This window comes from Hemicordylus capensis, chromosome 7 (assembly GCF_027244095.1).
Source record: "Hemicordylus capensis ecotype Gifberg chromosome 7, rHemCap1.1.pri, whole genome shotgun sequence".
NCBI classification, from domain to species: Eukaryota; Metazoa; Chordata; class Lepidosauria; order Squamata; family Cordylidae; genus Hemicordylus; species Hemicordylus capensis.
The window spans coordinates 33,304,667-33,326,650 of NC_069663.1; the positions used below are offsets into that span (position 1 = coordinate 33,304,667).

Sequence of the window (21,984 nt, forward strand, 5' to 3'; positions counted from 1 at the left end):
GTTTTTACATGTTTGTTTCGCTTTTCTTTCCCAAGTGTGTTGTCACACTGAAGAGTGATAGTGCAGCAAAGCTAATATGACATGCGACAAAATGTTTCTTTCTTTAGCCCACTTTCTAGCTCTCGTTGTTGCAGAAATAGGTTTGTAGTCTCTCATGGTTTCTGCTATATTCAGTGTTTTGAAAGGCTGACTTCCTTTTTTTGCACTTGAGGTCAGCAGTCTCAGGTTGTATAATGTGTGTAGAATGCTCATCAGCTGTACAAAAATAGCAAGCTCAAGAACGTGAACTTTTGTCCTGTGAGTGATATGCAGCTGGGCTATTTATGCCCCACCTCACATATGCTGAGTGTGTGGAGGGTAAACAGGCTTCCAACTTGAGTGTACCCCGTGGCCCTCCCTACTTTCCCCAACGCAATCGTGTCCAGAAGGAGTTTACACATAGCATTCCCTCACTGTATGGGAGCAGGCCACCAGACACGCTGATGTCAGAGGTCAGTCCAGAGGGCACAGTCCTGCTTTCCCCGCCATGCATTCATTCAGTGTATGTGTGTGACACCAAAAAGAGGGGTGCTCTTCTGATTCTGAAGAGGAAAGTTGAATGAGTGGATCAAGAACCCACTCATGGCTACTTCTAAGCAACATATCTCTTGTCGGTTAATTTCATTCTGATTGAAATCCCTAAGAAATGACTATATTTCATTTCCCCTCCATTTCTCTCTCTTCCCCATCCATTTCCACCACAGTTCCTGAAGCATAAGGAAGGTCACTGCAACTATGCTGGTCTGTTCCTAAATAGTGTAGAGGAAGGGAAGCCACATTCAGCAGATGTGGCTCAGTGCAAGCCTTTAAGTTCAGGTAAGCTACTGTTAATTCACTGAAGGTGTCTTAAGTTTTCAGCCATCAAACCTCTATAAGGTTTGGGGTTTTTTTGTAAGTGGTTTTTCATAAGGCTGTTTGGCTTATGGTGATTATTCCATTGCTTTCCTTACAATAGCAAATTCTGACTCCTCACCTACCTCACAGGGTTGTTGTGAGGATAAATATAAATTATGTACACTGCACCGGGCTCCTTGGAGGAAGAGTTTGGTATGTATAAATCAATCAATCAATCAATCAATCTTTGTAAGGTAAGTGTCAAGCCCAAGATGACCCATTCTGCTTTACTGAGCAGGGATTTGAATGCAACTCTCTTTGATCCAAGAGTAACACTACAGTGGAAAAGTGGGATCCTTGTCCATCCAAACTTTGGGGGCAAAATGAAGCTATATTGTAGGGGAGGCTGCACAGGAACCATCAGAAGGAAGAGGAATTTCAAGCAGTTTTTTTGAGAGCTGACTGAGCTGACAGGCCTTGAAAGTGCTGGTCCCAAACTAAGCTATTTCAGTGTGACTGGCTAAAGATCTTCGCTGCTTCTGCAGGGATACCCATGTAAAAGTTCCTTCTGTGATCAGTTAGAACCAGTAATGTATGCATGTGGTGTTCTCCACCTTGGATCCTACACAGCTCAGACATGTTTTGTTGAGATGATATTTGACAAATACCCGGATTTCTTCAGCTTGAAGGAGAGCTATTGTCGTGTTCTTGGGTTGCCAAGGAAGATGTCCGCGAGCTGACTATTATGAAAGTGCCTGTTGGTGTCCTAGAGTCAGAATTTTCTAAGGGCAGAATTTCTTTCCCTTTTTTTAAAAAAGCAGCATTTTAAAAGCGGTGCTTCTAGTGCAGGGTTTCTTAACCTTGGGCCCCCAGATGTTGATGGACTACAACTCCCATTATCCCAGCCATGTCCATTGTGGCTGGGGATTATGGGAGTTGTAGTCCATCAACATCTGGGGGCCCAAGGTTAAGAAACCTTGTTCTAGTGCATCTTGTCTGAAGCAGTTAAGGATTCTGTGCTTAAAATATTCCAGCTCTGATGCTTTTCCAGATGAAGAACGAGGTGCTGGCAGTGTGGTTTCCCTGTGGAAGGAACTGTGAGGAGGGCAAGATCTGTATTGCTTGAACTGGTTACCATAGTGCAAACAGTCATCCGAGGAAGCCTGTCACAGTTCCTATATTGTTGAAAGTCCTGCTCTACCCAGAAGAATGACAGAAGAAAGACACATTGTGGTTCCCACTTCTCAGTAGCGGCTCATTCTAATGAGTGGGGGGGTGGGATGAGGCACAAAAGGAGGTGCAGCTGCCTCTGCTTCCAGGCAGCAGCTTAGGTTGCTCCTCTCTCTTTTCCCGCACTGACTGCAGGTGGGCCATTTGTCAGGTAGAGCTGCATGGTTAACCGTACAACTCTGCCTGACGAATGACCAGACTGCAGGCAGCGTGACTGTTGGATGGGGCAGGAGAGAGAGGAGCAACCCAAGCTGCCTCCTTTGACACTCCCCCATCCCCCCCCGCACATTCGGATGAACTGCTACTGCCACTTCTCATTCAGTGACTGTTTCCAAATCTTGCACTTTAATGGGGTGTGGGTGGGCAGCATATGAGTGTCACTGCAACCCAAATTCTGTCTTCAAAATATTTTAGTTCAGCAGTGGCAATACTTTAGGCAAATTAGACTGTTGACAGAAACACTGAATTTGCATTTGTGCTGTGGTGACAAGATGTTGATTTTTATCCTGCAGTGGGTTTCAGTACAGTGTAATAAAAACCGCAACCTCTTCTCAGTTACAGAGCAAAGTCCTCCTGAGTATAGCTGGATAAACTCATTCGTGCTCAGGACTCCCCCCACCCCACCCCCACCCAACAGCCTACATGGCTGGCTCTGTGTAAAAGGTACGGATGTGCTCGGCCTTTAAAGAACATCTTCTTTTAAAAGACTAACAAACTTTTAAAGATTGACTTCAGTTATGTGGTAAAATAAGTGAACATTTCACTTAGTTTATTTGGAATGTACACATTATTGCAGTGTACCCAGTTATTGCCCTCAGGCTGTGAATTGCAGTTGAGATCCCCGTGGCTCCCTCTCCTAGCCTCTAGGTGGAAAGTGAAGACTGCACTTTTTAAATTCAGGCTTTCAGCCAAGTGAGTGGCCCCCTTCTCTCTTTAAATTTGTAGCTGCGTTTGTTCTACTTTTATGTTGTTTTTAAATGAAATTTTATTGCGTTTATTTTGTTGTTAACTGCCCTGGGGATGAAAGGTGATAAATAAATAAATTCTTCTGCTGAGCCTGGTTGGAAGGAGAGAGTGAGTGTTGTTCCCTGACCTCACTGCTGCAACTGAGAGGTATAGCCAAAGAGTTTAACCCTTTCAAAGTGAATCAGTCTTTGTATAATTTTTCTTCTATAAGTTCCATAGGGAGAATGTTGGAGGAATAAGTAGTTCTTTTTGTTCAAAGATGATAGCATGGCAAAGAAGAAGACGTGTCAGAGACCTAACAAGACACCGGTTCTGGTTCACTCTTCTCAGCTCTCTCAGGAACAGAGTCGTATTAAGGTTGTGGATGCCTTGAAGGAGGTTCTCCAGAAAAGGTAAAGTGAGCGCCACATCACAGTGTGTACAGGAAGAGGCTTTCTGTAGGACATGGTTGCCCTCCGTGAGTCTCCGGATGTTGTTGGACTACAACTCCCATAATCCTCAGCTACAGTGGCTGAAGTGGTTAAAGGCAAGACTGACGTAAATACGAAATCTACATCATGCTCGGAAGGCAGGGAAAGGAGCTCTTAGTCAGCAGTTCAGCGAACCACTGACTGGGAAGCCCTGCAGGGGCTGATTGGCCCCATCCCTGCTACTGGCCACACCCCCTGCACCCGACAGCAGATGCAGGGGGCATGGCCACTGCCCAGGAGAGGGTTTGTTCAGATCCATCCTCCCCAGTCAGCATTGCTTTGAAATGCTGGCTGACTGGGTTTTCTCCCCAGCCCACCTGGCTGGGGAGGAGAGGGGCATTCCTCACACTCCCAGGCAGTGAGCTCTACGTTTGCCGGGAGGGGGCAAGCAGGTGCATTGGTGGACCCCCCAGACTCTGGCGGCTGGGGAACAGTCCTCCCTTGCTCAGTGGTCCCTACATCCCTGGGGGCCAGGCTTTCCCATTCTTACAGAGATAGACAGCTCAATGAAAAGAGTCAGCATGTTGCTGATTTAGTGCTGGTTTGGGGCCAATCCAGGGTTGAGGTTTACCCTCTAAACTGGAGGTTCTTCCAAGGTGTGGAGCCACCATTGTGTGAACGGGTTCAAAGAACCCGGGATGCCAAGCCCACTGAAGCCCACAGGGGTGGGGTGGGGGTGTGTGGCTCGGGCCAGGCTCCGAAGAGCCCCAAGTGAGCTCTCATCCATTTCAAGCGTTGCCTGAAATGGATGGGGGAGAGCTCGCTTGGGCTCTGTAGAGCCCGATCCATGCCCCCGTGCATGTGACATCACACGCACGGGGCATCACTAGAGAGCCGCCGGGTGGGGCTGGACACAGGCCACCATTCAGCTGGCTCCGCGCCTGGTTCCTCCTCCTTAATGGTCTGAACTTTGAGCTGGTCACCTATTATGAAAAAGGATTTAATACTAGAGCGTTTTGACGCTGTCCCTTCAATGGCAAAAGGCAAGGATTGTCTTCATTTTGTAATGAAAGTATGGAATGTCCCCCATTCAGAGCACTCAGGGTGGAGTGACGTATCAGGCATTCTTGAGCTAAGATGGAGATCTGCGTTAAGTCACAGAGCAACTGACTGGATAATTTGCCTGCCATGTTTTCAGGCTAGATGATTCTCCTGACTTGAATGTGCAGAAGAATACTGTATCAAGAATAGCCTTAAAGGTGGAGAGGGAAATCTTCAGGCTCTTTTGCTGCGTTGACCAGCACTACAAAAACAAGTACCGCAGCTTGCTCTTCAACCTGAAGTCTACAGAAAACCAGGTCAGAAATAGCAAAACTCCACACCTCTTTGTTTTCCATGACTTCTGCAATGGGCAACATGATACTAAGCAAAGGTTGCAAATTGTAGTGAAGGGCTAGTAAATAGACCTCTTGCTCCATTTCATTACTGGTGGCCTTTGCCACACTCACTGATCATTAATCTATTCCCTCTTTCAACTTTTGAGGGACATCCAGTCACTGAGCTTATTAATTGGCTGTGAATATGCAAAATGGTCCTCAGTCCAGAGAGAGAGAGAGTTTTAAGTTTGGTGGAGGCTGGAGAGGCAGCTTCTTACAGTCATTGGCAGATTTAGAATATTGTGGTTCTGGCTTCATGTTGATTTTGAGTCTGTGTGCATTCTTGTTTCACTCTACTCAACCTGTACCTTTTAAAAGCTACAGTTTTTTATAAGAAGCACCATAGGTTTCCAGTGCTTTCTCATTGCAAGGAAACTAATCCTGTAAAATGCTGCTCTGTGTTGATTTGTGTATTCTTATTTTGTTAAATGGAGCCTTGATTCTGACAAGGACTGCTTACTTTCCTTTGTCCTTTCAGGACTTCTTCCGCATGGTGATCCTTGGAGAGATTACCCCCAGGAGGCTAGTTCAGATGACTTCTTTGGAGATGGCACCCAAGGAACTGATAGAGTGGAGAGAGAGCGAAAACAAGCGCGTAAGTCATTTTTTGGTAACCAATAAGTGGTGGCGTGGATATGGAAATAGATGAGTTCTTCATTGCTTGCCTTGCATTAATTCGAAATTGAGAATAAATCAGTTCATCTTACAAGCAAATACAAGGCTCAGAAAAGTACGCATCCTACTCACCAGCTCCCTAAACTCCTCAGATGCACCTTTACTTGTGTCTCTGGCAACTGTGGTGATGAATGAGAAGTGGGTCGGGTTTCAGCGCAGCATGCCAAAGGAAAGGTTCAGGGCTCTAGCTGACTTTCCCTCCTCTCATTACCCCTGTCATTGTCACCTCACACACTTGGACCCTCAACACATCTGCAAGAGAGGCAAAGCCCTTGCAAAGACTACAATTCCCAGCAGCCACTGTGCCTCTCTTTCTGATGTGCTGTGGACCCAGTGTGTTGGGTCACAACAAAGGAGGAGAATGAGGAAGGCTTCTAGTGTTTCTCCTGTGGTGTGCAGTGTACCAACACAATGAGGAACAGAGGGGAGGAAGGAAGGATCCCTGTTAGCTGGAGGGGTGAGTGAAGGATGCCTTTTGAGGGCTGGTGGGAAGAGGGTGGAATTCTCTGTGCCTGGAAGTGAGCCTGGGCAATGGAGGTGGCTATTTCAAGTCCCCAAGGTTCATTTCCAAACTCGAGGTGGGATAACTTTATTGACATATTTCTGAATATGGAGCAGCAGAGAATGAAATTTCCAGTTTGGCTCCTGAAGTTGTTTCCAAGATTGTTGCTGGGTCTCATTGCAGTTGTCCTACCAGAATAAAAGTAAGCCAGTTAAGGAGCCAGAGTGCAGGTAGAGCACAATCCCTGGCATCTCCATATAGGAGTGAGAAAGATCTGTGTCTGAAACCCTGGAGAGCCACTACCTTAACATTTGAGTGACCCTGTTTTGGGGCAGGTGGGAGGGGCAGCCTGACACTGGATACACTCCTGGCCACTGAGGAGAATGACCTGTCAGGTAAGTTCCATTGTTTCAGTTGTCTTGTGTGAAGCCACCTGTTTTTAATAGTGTATGTGTCGCTGTGCTGCTTTCAGGTGCTGAGCATGATAGAGAAAGAGGAGAGAGAAGCACCAAAGTATTGCCCCACAAAATTCACCCACAAAGGCATTGTAGAGATACACAAAGAAGCAGATGAGGACCTGATATTCCAGGAGATATTTGTGAGTAGGGGGCAGTGTTGGAATATGCTTCCCAAGGAGGTATGCCTAACACTGAGCTAGTTTTATTTTCAGTGCTGGTTGAAACCCTTTGATTTACTCAAGTTGGAGGTTTAATGCTGCTTTGCAACCGGAAGACTGTTCTCTATGCTTTCAATTTGCTTTTACTTGATGTAAACTGTTTTGGTAGTATCTTAATTGTTTTTGTGATATGTTTTATTAGTTTTGTGTTTTGAAATACACTTTAGTTTACCTCTAAATACCTGTTGCTGCGGGGGGAGCAACAGCAAAGGCCTTGCTTTCAGGTCTTGTTTGTGGACTTCCCAAAGACATTTGGTTGGCCACTGTGAGAAACAAAAAGCTAGATCTTGGTTGGATCCAGCAGAGCTCTTCTCTGCTGCAGGGGGTCCAAGGGCGTCTCTCCAATTAACCATATCAAATTTTAGTTGTTTAAGTGAAAATTTGAGTTGGTTAACTAGTGGGGCCAATTTTAACCAGTGGAGCTAAAACTTAAGGGCACAATAACATCACCGTGCATTCGTTTTAGGGATTGGAATCACTTGAGGAGGAGTATTCTAATGATGAGGCTCTTGCAGCATATGTGAGGTACCCAGGAGATAACCACAGGCTTCACAACAGGGACTCTAACTCTTCCAGTTGTGCTGGTAAGTTAGCTTGGGCCAGGCACAAGGTTAGTTTTGTGAATTTTACATCAAAACCAATTCAGATTCTACAGCAAGAAACCTCAGGTTCCTGTAAGGGGGATTTGAGGCAGAATCGACCAGGGGCTTTTCCCATGAACGGTTGGTTAAAATGAATGAGAGATACACCTGCAGGTCCCTGACATTCATTTCAGCAGGTCTTGCATAGGAGAAGTTTCTGGTGGTGCTGTTTTGCCTGAGACTTATACACAGGGCTTGCAGAAGAAGTTGCACTGCCTTGTGATGGAGTCAACGGGGATTGCTGGAAGGAGCAATGGGGCACTCTAGGAGTGCATGGAGCAGTGCCATTTTTCATTTCACTCATTGCAGACTATTAGATGAGTGTATTAACTCAGCCCTGACGATAGGAATTGCTACCACAGGAGTTATTACTCAAGATCTCGATCTTGGTCCTGATCCCCAAGATGCAGACGTTAGATCACCATGTAAGAGGCATCATTCATGCTGTAGGAGGTGTTCTCCTCCTCCTCGTTCTCACCATAGTTTACAGGATAGGCAATAAACACAAAATCCACCTCAAGCAAAGGAACCACAAAAACCTGTCACTGTTGCCAAGCATAAGCTGCCTGTTAATCCTTCAGGTCTGACTTTAGAGGTTGTGGACCCAGTTCCTCCAAATTAGCTTCTCCGGTCCTCATAGTCTGAATTGGAAGAAACAGAGAACCCCAACACTCCTGATTTATTGTCAGGATCTATTCCAGCTGCTTGGCTGAAGGACTCAAAACTCCCTTCTCCATCTGAAGACCTCATATCCTTTTCGGACCTAGTATCCAGGATGGCAACATCATTAGATCTCCAAACCAAGGAACCAGCTAAAACATCATCACTATTTTTGATCTGATTGATAGTGATGCCCAACAATCAGTGGCATTATCTATTAACTCAGCTTATATGCGAGTGGAGCATTGCCAAGGAAGTCCAACACTGATGTGTTGGATTTCAGAAGAGGAAACTTCTCAAAAATGAGGGGACTGGTAAAAAGGAAGCTGAAAGGGAAAGTCAGGAGGGTCAAATCACTCCAGAAAGCATGGAACATATTTAAAACCACAATAATAGAAGCTCAGTTGGAATGCATACCAAGAAGGAGGGAAAGTACCACCAAGTTTAGGAGGACTCCTGCGTGGCCAACAGGTAGCATCAGGGAAGCTATAAAAGGAAGAAGACTTCATTGAGAAAATGGAAGTCCCGCCCAAATGAAGAGAACAGGAAGAAACAAAAACCCTGGCAAAAGAAATGCAAGGAGTCAATAAGGGATGCAAAAAGATAGTTTGAGGCACATATAGCTAGAAGTGTCAAGGGGAATAAAAACTTCTTTAAATATATCAGCAGCAGAAAACCTGCCAGGGAGGCTGTCAGACCCTTAGATGATGAAGGCATGAAAGAGATTATTAAGGAGAATAAGGAGATTGCAGAGAAGCTGAATGAATACTTTGCATCTGTCTTCACAGTGGAGGACACTGACCATATACTCTTTCCGGAACTGAGCTTCTCAGGCTTGGAGGCTGAAGAACTGGGCCATTTTGAGGTGATGAGAGAGGAAGTTCTAAATTGTCTTGAAAAACTAAAAATTAACAAATCTCCAGGGCCAGATGGCATCCACCCAAGAGTTCTGAAGGAACTCAAATGTGAAATTGCTGACTCCCTAGCAAAAATATGTAACTTTTCCCTACAGTCAGACTCTGTGCCAGAGGACTAGAAAGCAGCTAATGTGACTCCAATTTTCAAAAAGGGATCTAGTGTGGATCCAGGAAATTACAGGCTGGTAAGTTTACCCGGCTTAATTTCTGTCCCGGGTAAAATGATGAAAAACATGACAAAATTGTTAAACACATAGAAGAAAAGGCCTTACTGAAGGAGAACCAGCTTGGCTCCTACAAGGGCAAGTCTTGTCTCACTAACCTTTTGGAGTTCTTTGAGAGTGTCAACAGGCATGTGGATAAAGGTGATCCGGTTGACATCTATCTATCTACCTATCTGTCTATCTATCTATCTATCTATCTATCTATCTATCTATCTATCTATCACATTTATATACCACCCAAACTTTCGTCTCTGGGCGGTTAACATAAAATAATTAAAACACATATAAAAAGTTAAAGCAATTCAACAATTTAAAATCAATTTAAAAATTAAAACCTACAAATTTTAAAAAGCTGAGAAAGCTTGGTTGAAAAGATGGGTTTTCAGATGTTTTTTTAAAAATGCCAGAGATGGGGAGAATCATATCTTAGTAGGGAGCACGTTCCACAATCTCGGGGCAGCAACCGAGAAGGCCTGTCTCTGTGTAGCCACAAGACGAGTTGGCGGTAACTGGCTCAGATGACTTCAGTGGGCAGTAGGGCTCATAGTGAAGAAGACGTTCTCTTAAATGCCCAGGGCCTAAGCCGTTTAGGGCTTTGCCCGACACCCAAGAAGACACGAGACACAAGGTTTTGGTATAAATCGGGCCACAATTTATTTAACTTTAGCAAGAACTTAAAGAGCAGGGATGGCTTCCCACTTGGCAGTGCGGTACTACAGGCGTGCACCACCAGGGCATGCCTAACCTATGACATGGGCGATACACCTTGGCTCCAGGCAACCCCAAACACTCAAAGTCCTGCACGGGCCCTTTGACCAATCAGGTCAAAAGAAGCCTCGTGCTTCTAGAGGGGGTCAGGCAAGAGCGCTGTGCCGCTTAATCAAGCGGCAAACAGCGTAATTATAACTAGTACTTTGTATTTTGCCTGGAAACCTATTAGCAGCCAGTGTAGCTCCATCAGCAAAGGAGTAATGTGGTCTCTCCGAGATGACCCAGAGACCAACCTGGCTGCCGCATTCTGAACCAACTGAAGTTTCCGTACAAAGGCAGCCCCACGTAGAGCGCATTACAGAAGTCAAGTCTGGAGGTGTACTTGGACATAGTATACTTGGATTTCCAAAAAGCTTTTGACAGAGTTCCCCACTAAAGGCTCTTGTGTAAACTTAGCAGTCGTGGAATAAGGAGCCAGGATGTATGGATTGGTAGCTGGTTGAAGGAGAGAAAACAGAGGATAGGAATAAAATGGACAATTTTCACAATGGAGGGAAGAAGGAAGTGGGGTCCCCCAGGGATCTGTACTGGGACCAGTGCTCTTTAACTTCTTCATAAGTTGGGTTAAGCAGTGAAGTGGCCAAATTTGCAGATGACACTAACTATTTAGGTCAGTGAAATCCAAAATAGACTGTGAGGAACTCCAAAAGGATCTCTCCAAACTGGGTGACTGGGTGACAAAATGGCAAATGCAGTTCATTGTAAGCAAGTGTAAAGTGATGCATATTGGGGCAAAAAATGCCAGCTTCACGTATACGCTGATGGGATCTGAGCTGTTGGTGACTGACCAGGGGAGAAGTCTTGGGGTTGTGGTGGACAGTGGAAAGTGTTGACTCAGTATGCGTCAGTGGTGAGAAAGGCAAATTCCATGCTAGGGATCATTAGGAAGGGGATTGAAAATAAAAATGCTAGTATTATAATGTCCTTATACAAATCTATGGTGTGACCACATTTGGAGTATTGCATAGAGTCCTGGTCACTGTATCTTAAGAAGGATATTGTAGAACTTGAAAAGGTGTAGAAGAGGGCAAACAAGATGATCAGGGGCCTGGAGCACCTTCCTTATGAGACAAGGCTACAGCATCTGGGGATCTTTACTTTGGAAAAGAGGCAACTATGTGGAGACATGATGGAGGTATATAAAATTATGCATGGAGTAGAGAGAGTGGACAGGGAGAATTTTTTATTCCTCTCTCATAACAGGGGCCATCCCATGTAACTGAAAGTTGGGAAATTTAGGACCAACAAAAGGAAGTACTTTTTCACAGAGTGCATAATTAATCTATGGAATTCTCTGCCACGGGATGTTGTGATGACCACTAGCTTGGATGGCTTTAAAAGGGGCTTGGACAAATTCATGGAGGTCCGGTCTATCGATGGCTACTAGTCTGGTGGCTATAGGTCACCTCCAGCTGCAGAGGCAGGATGCCTATAAATACCAGTTGCAGGGGAGCAACAGCAAGAGAGAGGGCATGCCCTCTCCTCTTGCATGTGGGCTTTCCAGAGGCATCTTGTGGGCCACTGTGTGAAACAGAATGCTGGACTAGATAGGCCTTGAGCCTGATCTATCAGGGCTGTTCTTATGAACAATGTATTGCTAGGAATCACTCATTGCTGCTGGGAAAAGCCATTTTCCATCTCAACAACTTCTAAAAAGGTAGAGAATTTTTACAAAGTGCAAATGGAGGACTGTCCTTTTCTTAGAGACACCCCATTCCAACTCAATCATGATGGAGGTGGCTCAGAATAGATCTTGGAAGAAAACTTTATCTACTTCCATTGATAGGGAAGGATGGAAATTGGACTTGGGATGTTGCAGAAGCTCCATTATACGGCCAAGTCTATTAATTTAAATGCTTCAACAACCTCAAAATTGATCAAACCGTTCAGAACTCAGCATATACCCTCATCCAGATCCTCCATACAATCTCGATTTGATCACTCCTTTTGACAGCACAGTTACTCGCAGTACAGGAAGAAACTGCCAATAAAACATCTCAGAGTAAGAATAAATCCACCTCTTACCACAAGTGGGCGTGGCTATCTGGACGTTGGAACAAGATCAAGACCTTATCTGGATGTGTGGGAAAGCATTACAACGGACAATTGGGTGCTTACTATTATTCGCCTAGGTTATTCCATAGAATTTGTCGAAAATCCTCCAGACTCTGGACCCAGGGTCACGGTCCCAAATCCAACTCTGGAACACAATGAACACACTACCCCAGATCACCAGAAGAATGGTTTTTACTTATCTTACTTTACAATCCCAAAGAAAGATGAAGGATTTTGCCCTGTCATGGAACTTTGAGATCTCAATTCCTTCATTACCTACAAGAGATTCTGCATGCTTACCATATCAGACATTGTTCCCCTTCTCTCAAAAGGGATATGGTTTGTTTCCATAGATCTAGAAGATGCCTATTACCATGTCACTATTCACCTTCCACTTTTAAAGCACATTCCATCAGGGCTCTAGCCACTTCATCCACCTTTGACAGGGGTATATCCCTATAATCCATTTGCCAGACTGCCATGTGGGTCTTGCCTATTTCACTTATTAGACACTATGCTTTGGATGAAAAGGCAAAAAGGGATGCAGCCTTTGGATGTGCAGTGTTGCAATCAAGTTTTGGCTGAAGCTCCGACCCACTTGTGTTGGACTTGCTGCTCTGCCACCTTCCTCCGATGATAATTTAGCTTGCGATGTGCCCAGCAGTGTGAAGGACAGAGACCACTCAGAAGAACATCAAGTTGCTTATCTGTAACTGAGATTCTTCTGGTGATCATCTGTGCATTCACATTCCTGCCCAGCCACCCCTCTGCAGAGCTATTGGCTGCGGTGGACTCCTAAACTGAGGAGGGGAGGATTAGTCAAGTGATACTGTAGTGGTGGGTGGAGGGGGGGGCGGACTACTGGTAAAAAAGTTGAGGGAGAAAGAAAGCTTGGAAAGTTCCCGATCTTGCTTTCACATAGACCCGAAGCCTAGTAGTGTGAATGGACAGATGACCACCAGAAGAACTCCAGTTACAGGTAAGCAACCTGATGTTCCTTCTGGCTTTTCAGGACAGGTGGCTGCTGGCAATGCAAGAGGAATTAAACCATTGACATCCAAGTGTTCTTCAAAAGAGAAAGCAAGCACCTCCAGACATTTGCATCCAGATGCCTTGGACTCAGATGGAGGAGAAAGACCTTTGCAGGAGAACAGGTCTGTATGGTTCATACCTCTCAACCCCTTGAACTTTGAAATGGGAGCTCTAGTAAATAGCAGAATGAATATGAAGAATGAATCTGAATAAAAAGAACCCTTTCTAAGATGATGTAATCTTATTTTTTTAAACTCAGGAAAAACAAGTTAGCTTGAGATGTGTGACAGTGTGTTAATTTGGTGGGCATTACAGGCCCTGGTAACCATTATATACTAGTGCATACAGGTGGAACCCATTATCCACGAGTAACAAAACTGTGAATAAGGGGGCACTAAGTCTATGGCAATTGGAGGGGGGTGGGGTTAGGTTCCTGCAAGGGGGGGATGGTTAAAAGGGCTGAAAATGCCTAAAATAATTGCAATAAAGTGTTGTACTGTGGTCTCCAAGCCTTCTGCTGTCCAGCAATGCCCACCAGAAGCCACAATTCCACCATTTTTTCATGAAAAATTATGGCAATTCTCCCTCGTTCCCAAAAAGAGCAACAGAATGGCTCCATTTGACAAAATGGTGGCTGAAAATGACCTTGGAAATAATTTCCAGCCACCCTGAAACTGCAGATACATAAAATGTAACCCCCTTTTTTATGTATACCAAGGTCCAGTGTCAATTTCTCAACTGTGGATATGCGGAACCATGGGTGTCAGGGCCATTGGCGAGTTTTGCCTGCCTGCCTGCCTTCCCTCCTTCCCTCCATCTATCTATCTATTTATTTATGTGTTCAATTTATATACCGCTTTCATAATACTCATCCCAAGATGATTTACAAAAGTTAATACCATAAAATTCCATAAAATCATATTGAAATATTAAAATAAATTGGCATTTCTTGAACATTAAAGGTCAGTTTCTTAAAAGAAGCAATAACCTGTTATGGCATTCTGTGTTACTGTCTGTTATGACCCCTGTTAAAGTGACTTAGTGTTTATTTAATTGCTCTTGGGTTAGTTGTGTAGATTTATAAGGGAAATGTTAATGCATTTCCTGCTCAATCTGTATTTGACAGAAAACCAGAGTCACAGACATTGTAGCTATTTTGATCACAGTATGTTGAATGACAGCTCCCTTTTCTCACTGCATTTACAGTGGGTAGAAACAAAGGTGCAGTTATGCAGGGAATTCTTTTCAATAAACTCTCACACATTTGAGGTGCATTCGATCTTTTGAACAAACGGAAAAGGCTCTGTAACTTTCCCCATCTTTGCCTTAGAGCTGACTCGCCTAGCATTCCCAAGAAACAGCAACGGGTAGAGAAGGAGCCCAGGACTGCAGCCATCTGGAAAGGACTCATTCAGATGTTCAGTCTGAAGCAGTTTGCAGCGAAGGCGTTCCCTGTTTCCGGCTCCAACTACCACCTCTTTCAGGTATGAGCCGGCCTGCATTAGCTGCAGAGCAAAACATAGGCATAGCCCACCCCTCATTTAAGGGCTCACCCCAGATTTGACACTTTTTCACTGTTTCTTTAACTAGAATGTTAATTGTATAAGAGTTCCTTATTGCAGAGCTCTGTAAAACTTCTGACTGTTTTAATCCATACACATTCCAGTGTATGTTGGTGCTTTGAGTTAAATCTGGCACTTTGAATGAAGCCAGGTTGATTGCGAGGTGAGGTATGTTGAGCAAGTGATAATGGCTCTGGAGGAAGGGGTAATTGGCTGCCAAATAAGCCTAAATGGCTGTGTAGCACAGCCAGGGAAGCAGGAAGAACCCACAAAAGTTCCTTCTGCTCTTCTCTGGCACAGAAGATGCTGCTGCTGTTTATAAGCACAAAAGCTAGAAATCTGGAGGTTTGGGGGTGGGTGGGTGGGCATTCTGTGTTTGTTCTGTTTTTGGAAACAGGAGAGCTGAAATCTCAGGGATGTTGGTAGAAAGCTGGTGTAGCTTTGTGGCAAAGAGGGAGCTCTGTGAAGTGGGCAGTGCCTGGTTCAGCTCTTATCTCTGCCATGATAGTCTCACTAGAAGGCTTTACACTCTTCTCACTCCTGGTCTTCAGCCTGGGGAAAACTACACTAGCCTACCTTACCACAGCCCCGTAAGGATCACTCTGAAAATCTGCAATATCCTACTGTTAGAAAGCCACATTCAATCACAGGCGTGTGGACCTCTCTGCTGGGGTGCTAATGATGTTTTCCTCCTCCTTTGTTTTTGCGCCTCTGATTTTTCCAGACTTTGCCGTACCTACTTCAGTCCAAGGGCTGCATCCTCCCAGAGGACGTCTGGGCCTATTTAGACAACATATGGCCAGAAAGCAGCAAGGTATCTTTGTCTAAAGGTTAATTATACATCCATATTTCTGTGTGCCCTAATGCTTTTCCAGGTACATGGATTCACGTAGTGTTGTAATTCCTCCTTCATGGACGAGAGGGCTTTCAGTTCAGGGAAAGACCCACTTCTGGGACACTATGCAGCCAGACCTAACAAGCACCACTGAGGTGAAAGCAGGGGTGGGGGTGGATGCTAACTGGAATGACCCCCACTTGAGTGCTGCACCCATGTTTGCAGCCCCTCCTTGTTGTTTCTGGTCAGGGGGATCCTCTGAGAGCTGCTTTTCACTGTAGAAGTGGTAGCAGGAAGCCAGGCAAGATGCAGCCTCAGCTCCTGCCCTCCAGCTTGAGGTCCATGCAGGTAGAATGAGCCCCTTCATGTGAGGAAAGGGGATTTGTGGACTCTGGATTTGGGAGTCACCCCCCTACCCCGGGGTACTTGATAGAACTTCATCCTAATGTGTAGGATGGGTTGAGGCCGCCATAGGACACCCATGGCAACACGTCAGGCAATAGAAAGGCTTGTCTCCTCAAAGAACTTGGGAGAGGACAAGAAAGAAGCCCCTTTTGTCTGCAGGGTCCCTCTTGAGCGGGAGGCTGAGCCATGTGGGACCTATCTGGAACAGAATGTCCTCCCTGCCTGCAAGAAGCACAGAAACCCACTAGGTTTCCTTCTCAAAAGATCTCTTCACTCCCTAACAATAGCCTTCCTCTTTATTCTTCCCTTGCTTGTTTAGGAGATGGGTGTGATACGATTCCTCCCTAGCTTGGCTAAAGGCCTCAGCCCATACAACATGCTGTATTCCTACCTGAATGTTAAGCAAAGATACGGCATTGTGGACATCAGTCAGATGGAGATGTTTATGGTACCCCTAGCAGCTTTCCAACCGGTTCCTTCCAAACTCCACCCACTTGGTGGTCCAGGTAGGATTTGGGGGAAAGTAAATCTTCCTGTCTTGGTGTTTATGGTGGTAGAGGAGTTGAAAAGCGAGCAGCCATTATGAGTACATGGGGCACACTTCATGCTACAATAAATAACCCCAGTGCTTGTCGCTGCTGTGTACCAACATGACTACTCTGCTGTTTGTCTTCCTCACAAAGTTTAGTTTGTGTAAGCAGTTCTGTTTGATTAGAAGACAGAAGACCGAGAGAAACACAATAGAGGTTTATAAGATTATCCTTGCCATGGTAAGGAAGGAGTAAATAGAGAGAAATTTTGTTATCGGCATATAAACAAAGAGAAATTTTGTTATCTGCATATACAGTTGGAGTAATCTAATGACACTGATAGACGGAAGGTGTAAGGCAAACAAATGAGGGAACAGTTTCACCAGAGACAGGATGTTGGATGGTGCAGAGAAAGAAATGTCCCTGGAGATGACTCAGTAGAAAGAGCCTTTTGTTAGTGATGGGATGGCCACTGCTCTGTGTGCATTCTTCACTTTAAAAACAAATTCAAATTGTGGATCTAGAAAACGCCAAACGCCATGCTTCCCAGTAGCAGCCTCTGCTTCCCTGTAGCTGTGCCTCTCCTCTCTTCCCGCCCCGCCTGAGAACCGTGCTGCCTACAGGCTGGCCATTGATGTGGTAGAGTTGGGCAGTTAACCACGCAGCTCTACCTGACAAATGGCCAGCCTGCTGGCAGCACGGTTCTCGGGCGGGGCGGGAAGAGAGGAGAGGCGCAGCTACAGGGAAGCAGAGGCTGCTACTGGGAAGCCTCCCTTGGGGCCCCCCTGGCTCCTTAGGATGAGCCGCTACTGCTGGATTGCTGCAGTTTCAACCTCTTTCCCCACACAGTTTCAGCCTCTGTCAGGCCCCCATGCCCTTCCATCTGTATCTGGGCAGAGTTTATTGTGCTCTTGCAGAATCCTTCCGTGACTGGTAATCCTAAAAAGTCTACTTTCCTAAATTGCCTCCCATCCTCCCTCCGCCGGCTGCCCAATAGGCTTTTCCTCATAAGTTCTTTTAAGTGACCTTGCCTGCCAGTTTGGAGACAGCATGGCAGTTGATGGTCCTGCTGGAACAGGATATGAAAATTTCTTTGTCGGCATTTGGAGGTGGCGGCATCGCTTTTATTACTCATTGCAGAATGCCAGAGAATCATTTGCAGTCTACCAAATATGCTATTTACCCAGGGCTGTTGTGGGGGAATGATGGGAAGGAGGCAGAGCAGTGGACAGCACCGGATCAGTCAGAGTGATTCCTTCCTATAAAGAGTTCCATGAGGAGGAGGAGGATTCTGCTGTCTCATCTTGAAAAGGGGTTGGATGAAAAGGCAATAAAGGTTTCATTTTCTAAAGCAGCAGGTGTCTTTTTCCCTGGGTAGAGGTTAGATAATTGGCTTATTAGTCCTAAGACTTCAAAATTCTGTACAAGTTTGCTTCCTCTCTCCCCTGCTCCTGGTTGCTTTTTAAAAGGTCAGGGTGCACAGGGCATTCACGTTACTGCTGATTTTTCTGCACCCAGAGGAGTGAAGGCACGTACTCAGTCGTGGCTCTTCCTAAGCAGCCAGGGGGGCGCCAAAGGAGGTGCAGCAGCTCTGCTTCCTGGCAGCAGCTCGGGTTGTTTCTTTCTCTCCCATGCTGCCTGCAGGCTGGCCATTCATCAGGTAGAACTCTGTGGTTAACTGCACAGCGCTACCTGATGAATGGCCAGCCTGTGGATGGTGCAGCTCTTGGGCGGGCGGGGCGAGAGAGAGAGGAGCAATCAGGAAGCAGAGTCAGCTGTGCATCCTTTGGCACCCCCCCCCCCCCCGGCTTGTTAGGACGAGTCATGACTGCACTTACTGAAAAATAACCTGTGATCAACATGGTTCTGTCCTTGGCTTGTTGCTTGAGATAACCAGCATGTTCTTGTCTCTCCTTTGCTTTGTTTCTTCCCATAGGGCTTGACCCATGCCACCCGTCCTTGTTGCTGGGACTCATTCTGCCCAAGAGACCACCTCCCACGGGTGCTTTGACAACAAGGCCCAGCCCCTTACCGAAAGCCAAGAGGAAGAGGGTCACTTTCCAGGACAGCAGCCCTGAAACCAGCTGCTCTGCTCTTCCTTCACAGTTGCAGGCAGACACCGGCCAGGCACAGCCACGGAGGCCCCTGCCCGCATGCGGACTTCTCTGTGGGAACGAGGGCCCCCAGGCAGGCCTTCGAAGCGATGCACCGCTTGCACATGATGCTCTTCTCCCTCTCCCTGAAGATACTGGCAGAGCGGGGTTTCATGGGGACCCTTCATCTTTACTCTGCACAGAGGCAGGAGGAGAAGCCTATCAGGCCATTTTAAGTGGCTTTCTCCAGTCACTAAGTGGCTCCCCTTGGACAGGGGAGCCGTTGGACAGTTTGGCTCTGGACGCCTTGGGAGCCCAGCCGCAGCAGGCTGGGGATCAGGTGCAGTTCTGCGTCAATCCTGACCCAGCCCCTGTCTGGAACCCTCTCGAGTGTCTTCCGCCTTCTCATCCTGTGCACCCAGATCCAGTCCTTTATGGGACGGATGGGGCAGCCATTGCTCACACCTCGGTCCTGCCAAACCTGCTTTGTGCTGGAGCGGTGCCAGCCAGGGGAGTGCCTCAGGTTCCGCTGCCAGCCCAGATTCCTTGCACCAGCCCTGTTGCTGGAGACACCAGCTCACTTATGGAGGAAACCTGGTCCCTCCTGCAGCAGGTGACGCAGCTACAGTGCCATCTCCAGAGCCAGGCGGCTCAGCCGCCAGCTGCCTTCGGCCTCCCTGTCCTGCCTCAGGAAGCCACTTCGGTCTGGTCCCAGGCTGCAGCGGGGCCAGAGTTCCCACCCACCCAGCACGATGAGGGCATGTATGCCCAGCTCCAGCTGCTCTTTTCTACTTTTGGGGGTCAAGCACAGCCTCCTTCTTCCAGTTAAGATCTCTGTGCTCTTAACACCGCATGCACTTGGCAGTAAGTAAAGTGTACTTTGGGAGAGCCAAAGCAGGGGAAAAAAAAGAGAGAATCTGCAGTATTGTCTGAAAAGAGGTCACGGAATTCTCAAGAGCTATGAATAATGTTAATAATGTATGTGCCCAGAAAGCAGGATGGCCTGGGAAGGCATTTAATGTGTCGGCAGGAGCAGTCAGTATATAAGAGACCCAGATATCCCAACCGCTTCACCTGCCTCATGGCTGTGGCCACTAATGGAAAGAAAGGGGCAGGCCATTTGACGAGCCAGTGGAGACATTTCATGGTCGTTCCGTATCCCACCCACCCCCTGCAGAAGTAACTTTTACAAGTAAATAACTTTGACAAAATGGCTTTTGAGGATTAAACTGTTCTCATTTTAGAAAGGGAATGAAAAAGACGAGAGAAGTGGGCTGAAGAGGAGGAACTCCTTGGTTATTTCTCTCTGGGGAAAAAGCATGAGAGAAAAGGGGACTTGAGATTGGAATTGTGTTTTTAGGTTTACATCTAGCACCTCTTATACTTGCTAATCTCTCCCCTCCCCGCTGTCAGATGTTAGCTCAAGAGTCAGGATCAGTACAGAATATATTTGTGCTCTAGTAATAAATCTTGATCTAGGTTCAGCATGTGCTCATGTTGAATTTGACATCGCGCAAGCACAGGTAATTTTGCACACCAGAAGGGTGAGAACCCTGGAGCAGCTCCTTCTAACAAGCCAGGGGGGTGCCAAAGGGGGCGGCTTGTTTGTTCCAATGCCTGCAGGCTCTCCATTCATTAGGTAGAGCTGTGCAGCTCTACCTGACGAATGGCCAGCCTGCAGGCGGCATGGCTCTTGGGCGGGGTGGGAGAAAGAAGAGCAACCCAAACTGCCTCCTTTGGTGCACCTCTGGCTTGTTAGAATGAGAACAGATGGCCATTTACCGAGCAGGTGTATAACCTTTTGGCAAGACACTGAACTGTATCATTCTGCCAGGTAGGAAAGTGATCCAGAGACTCTTACCTTGGTTCTACATCAGAAATCTGGAGAAGCAGAAAAGTCTTCTCACTTAGTAAGAGGAAAAGGTGTTGGCTGACCGCCTGCTGATTACTTGCACACTGTGGCAAATGGCCAGTATGTTCCAAGATTGTCTCTGCTGCCCCTGAAAGCCTGCTTAGGTCCAGACTAGCCATGATGATGGTAGATCTGCAAGCTCAGATTTGCATCAGTCCCAGAAGATGTCAGGTCAGAGATTTAATTTAAAGACCAAAAAGGGGCATGGGTGCAGGGGAAGGTCATCGTAGGGTTGACCTAAGCCACCTATGGGGAGGATTTAGCACTGCCTGCCTCTTCTGCTCTTTAGATTGGGCCCTCCGCCATCATTGTGTATAGTTTGGCCCCAAAATGGATGCAGAATTGTGGTTGGTGCCTGGCAAATGACTCACTGGACCCCCACCAACACTTTTCCAGGCCAGACTGAAAAGGAACATTCTCAGGTCCTTAATAGCTTATATCTTCTTGAACGCAACATGTTTTGAGGCTGGAGGTGTCTGTGATTTTTATTGTGTCATTATGGGCAAAAAATCCAGTGGGGTGAAGATGGATGAGTCCTGGTGGAGGGTGGGTTGTGACTAGTGGTACTGTCTGAATACAAGATGCTGGCATAGCAGAGTTTCCTTTTTTTAATGTTAGGAAATGGTTGGTTCAAAGCAATAAAGCTTTTTTTTTTGGTAAGAGGAACTGCTCTTTAGATTTATTATCTAGACATATTGCATGCAAAGCCCCACCTAAAGCTTCATCAAGCTTAGAAGGAAGGTGCTAAGCTTGACTTTCCAACAGCTGGGATCCTGTAGTGTCTGTCAGTAACATTCTGTTCATGAAACAGGATAGAATCCTAGTGTTGGGAGGGTCCTAAAGGGCGTTTAGTCAAGCCAGGATCTGGACTTGACTAAAGGAGGCTGGAATGAAGAAGCCCGGAACTGAAGCAGTTGGAAAATGTCTTGTCACCTCTGCTAGCACCCCCCAGCCTCCCAAGCCATGGGCTGAGCTGCTGTGATGTCATAGAATGCTCATGGCAAATGCACCAAAAGGCAGGAAGGGAACAAGCAGAATCTTTGCTAAAACCTAGCATTGCCGAATTTGACATCATTAACAGACTAAGCCAGGGGTTCTCAGAGTTGGGTTCCCAGATGATGTTGGACTACAACTCCCATCATCCCAGTCACAATGGCCCCTGGGAGATGGGAGTTGTAGTCCAACAACATCTGAGGACCCAAGTTTGAGAACCCCTGGACTAAAGCAGTCAAGTCCTTGAGCAGCAGATCTCATCTTATTTATTTATTTATCTTTGTAAACCGTCCTGAGCCATTTTTGGAAGGGCGGTATAGAAATCGAATAAATAAATAACGCAAGTGTTTGATTCTGTGGGGAAAATATTATTTGTTTATCATATGCTGCCTGATATGTGCATCTCTAGGCGGTGTACACAATTTAAAACACAACAAATACAAAACGGAGTAGAAACAGTTAAACAACTTCACAGAATACAAAGTTAAAACAATCCCATGAGATAAAAACAGTTTAAAATTAATTTCAGTCAAAAGCCTGAGAAAACAGGTGTGTCTTGAGGTGTGTTTAAATATAGCCACATATA

The 21,984-nt window shown here is 46.2% G+C and overlaps 1 protein-coding gene across 7 annotated transcripts in view; it reads left to right on the forward strand.

Moving 5' to 3' along the window:
• The window catches only part of SPOCD1 (SPOC domain containing 1), a 33,343-nt gene extending 12,278 nt beyond the window's left edge, over positions 1 to 21,065 (forward strand). For 4 of the 7 annotated variants that reach the window (XM_053268101.1, XM_053268107.1, XM_053268103.1 and 1 more), the window contains 11 exons: positions 744 to 855; positions 3,329 to 3,461; positions 4,678 to 4,837; positions 5,394 to 5,510; positions 6,565 to 6,690; positions 7,235 to 7,352; positions 13,049 to 13,190; positions 14,399 to 14,552; positions 15,355 to 15,444; positions 16,190 to 16,376; positions 18,337 to 21,065. In XM_053268101.1, the coding sequence (XP_053124076.1) occupies positions 744 to 855; positions 3,329 to 3,461; positions 4,678 to 4,837; positions 5,394 to 5,510; positions 6,565 to 6,690; positions 7,235 to 7,352; positions 13,049 to 13,190; positions 14,399 to 14,552; positions 15,355 to 15,444; positions 16,190 to 16,376; positions 18,337 to 19,322 (2,325 nt within the window). In that variant the 3' untranslated portion in view covers positions 19,323 to 21,065. Of the gene's footprint in view, positions 1 to 743; positions 856 to 994; positions 1,764 to 1,826; positions 2,767 to 2,790; positions 3,217 to 3,328; positions 3,462 to 4,677; positions 4,838 to 5,393; positions 5,511 to 6,564; positions 6,691 to 7,234; positions 7,353 to 13,048; positions 13,191 to 14,398; positions 14,553 to 15,354; positions 15,445 to 16,189; positions 16,377 to 18,336 lie in introns of those variants that run through there. The other 3 variants (XM_053268106.1, XM_053268108.1, XM_053268105.1) reach the window with 3 other exon arrangements.
• Positions 21,066 to 21,984: the final 919 nt, after the last annotated feature.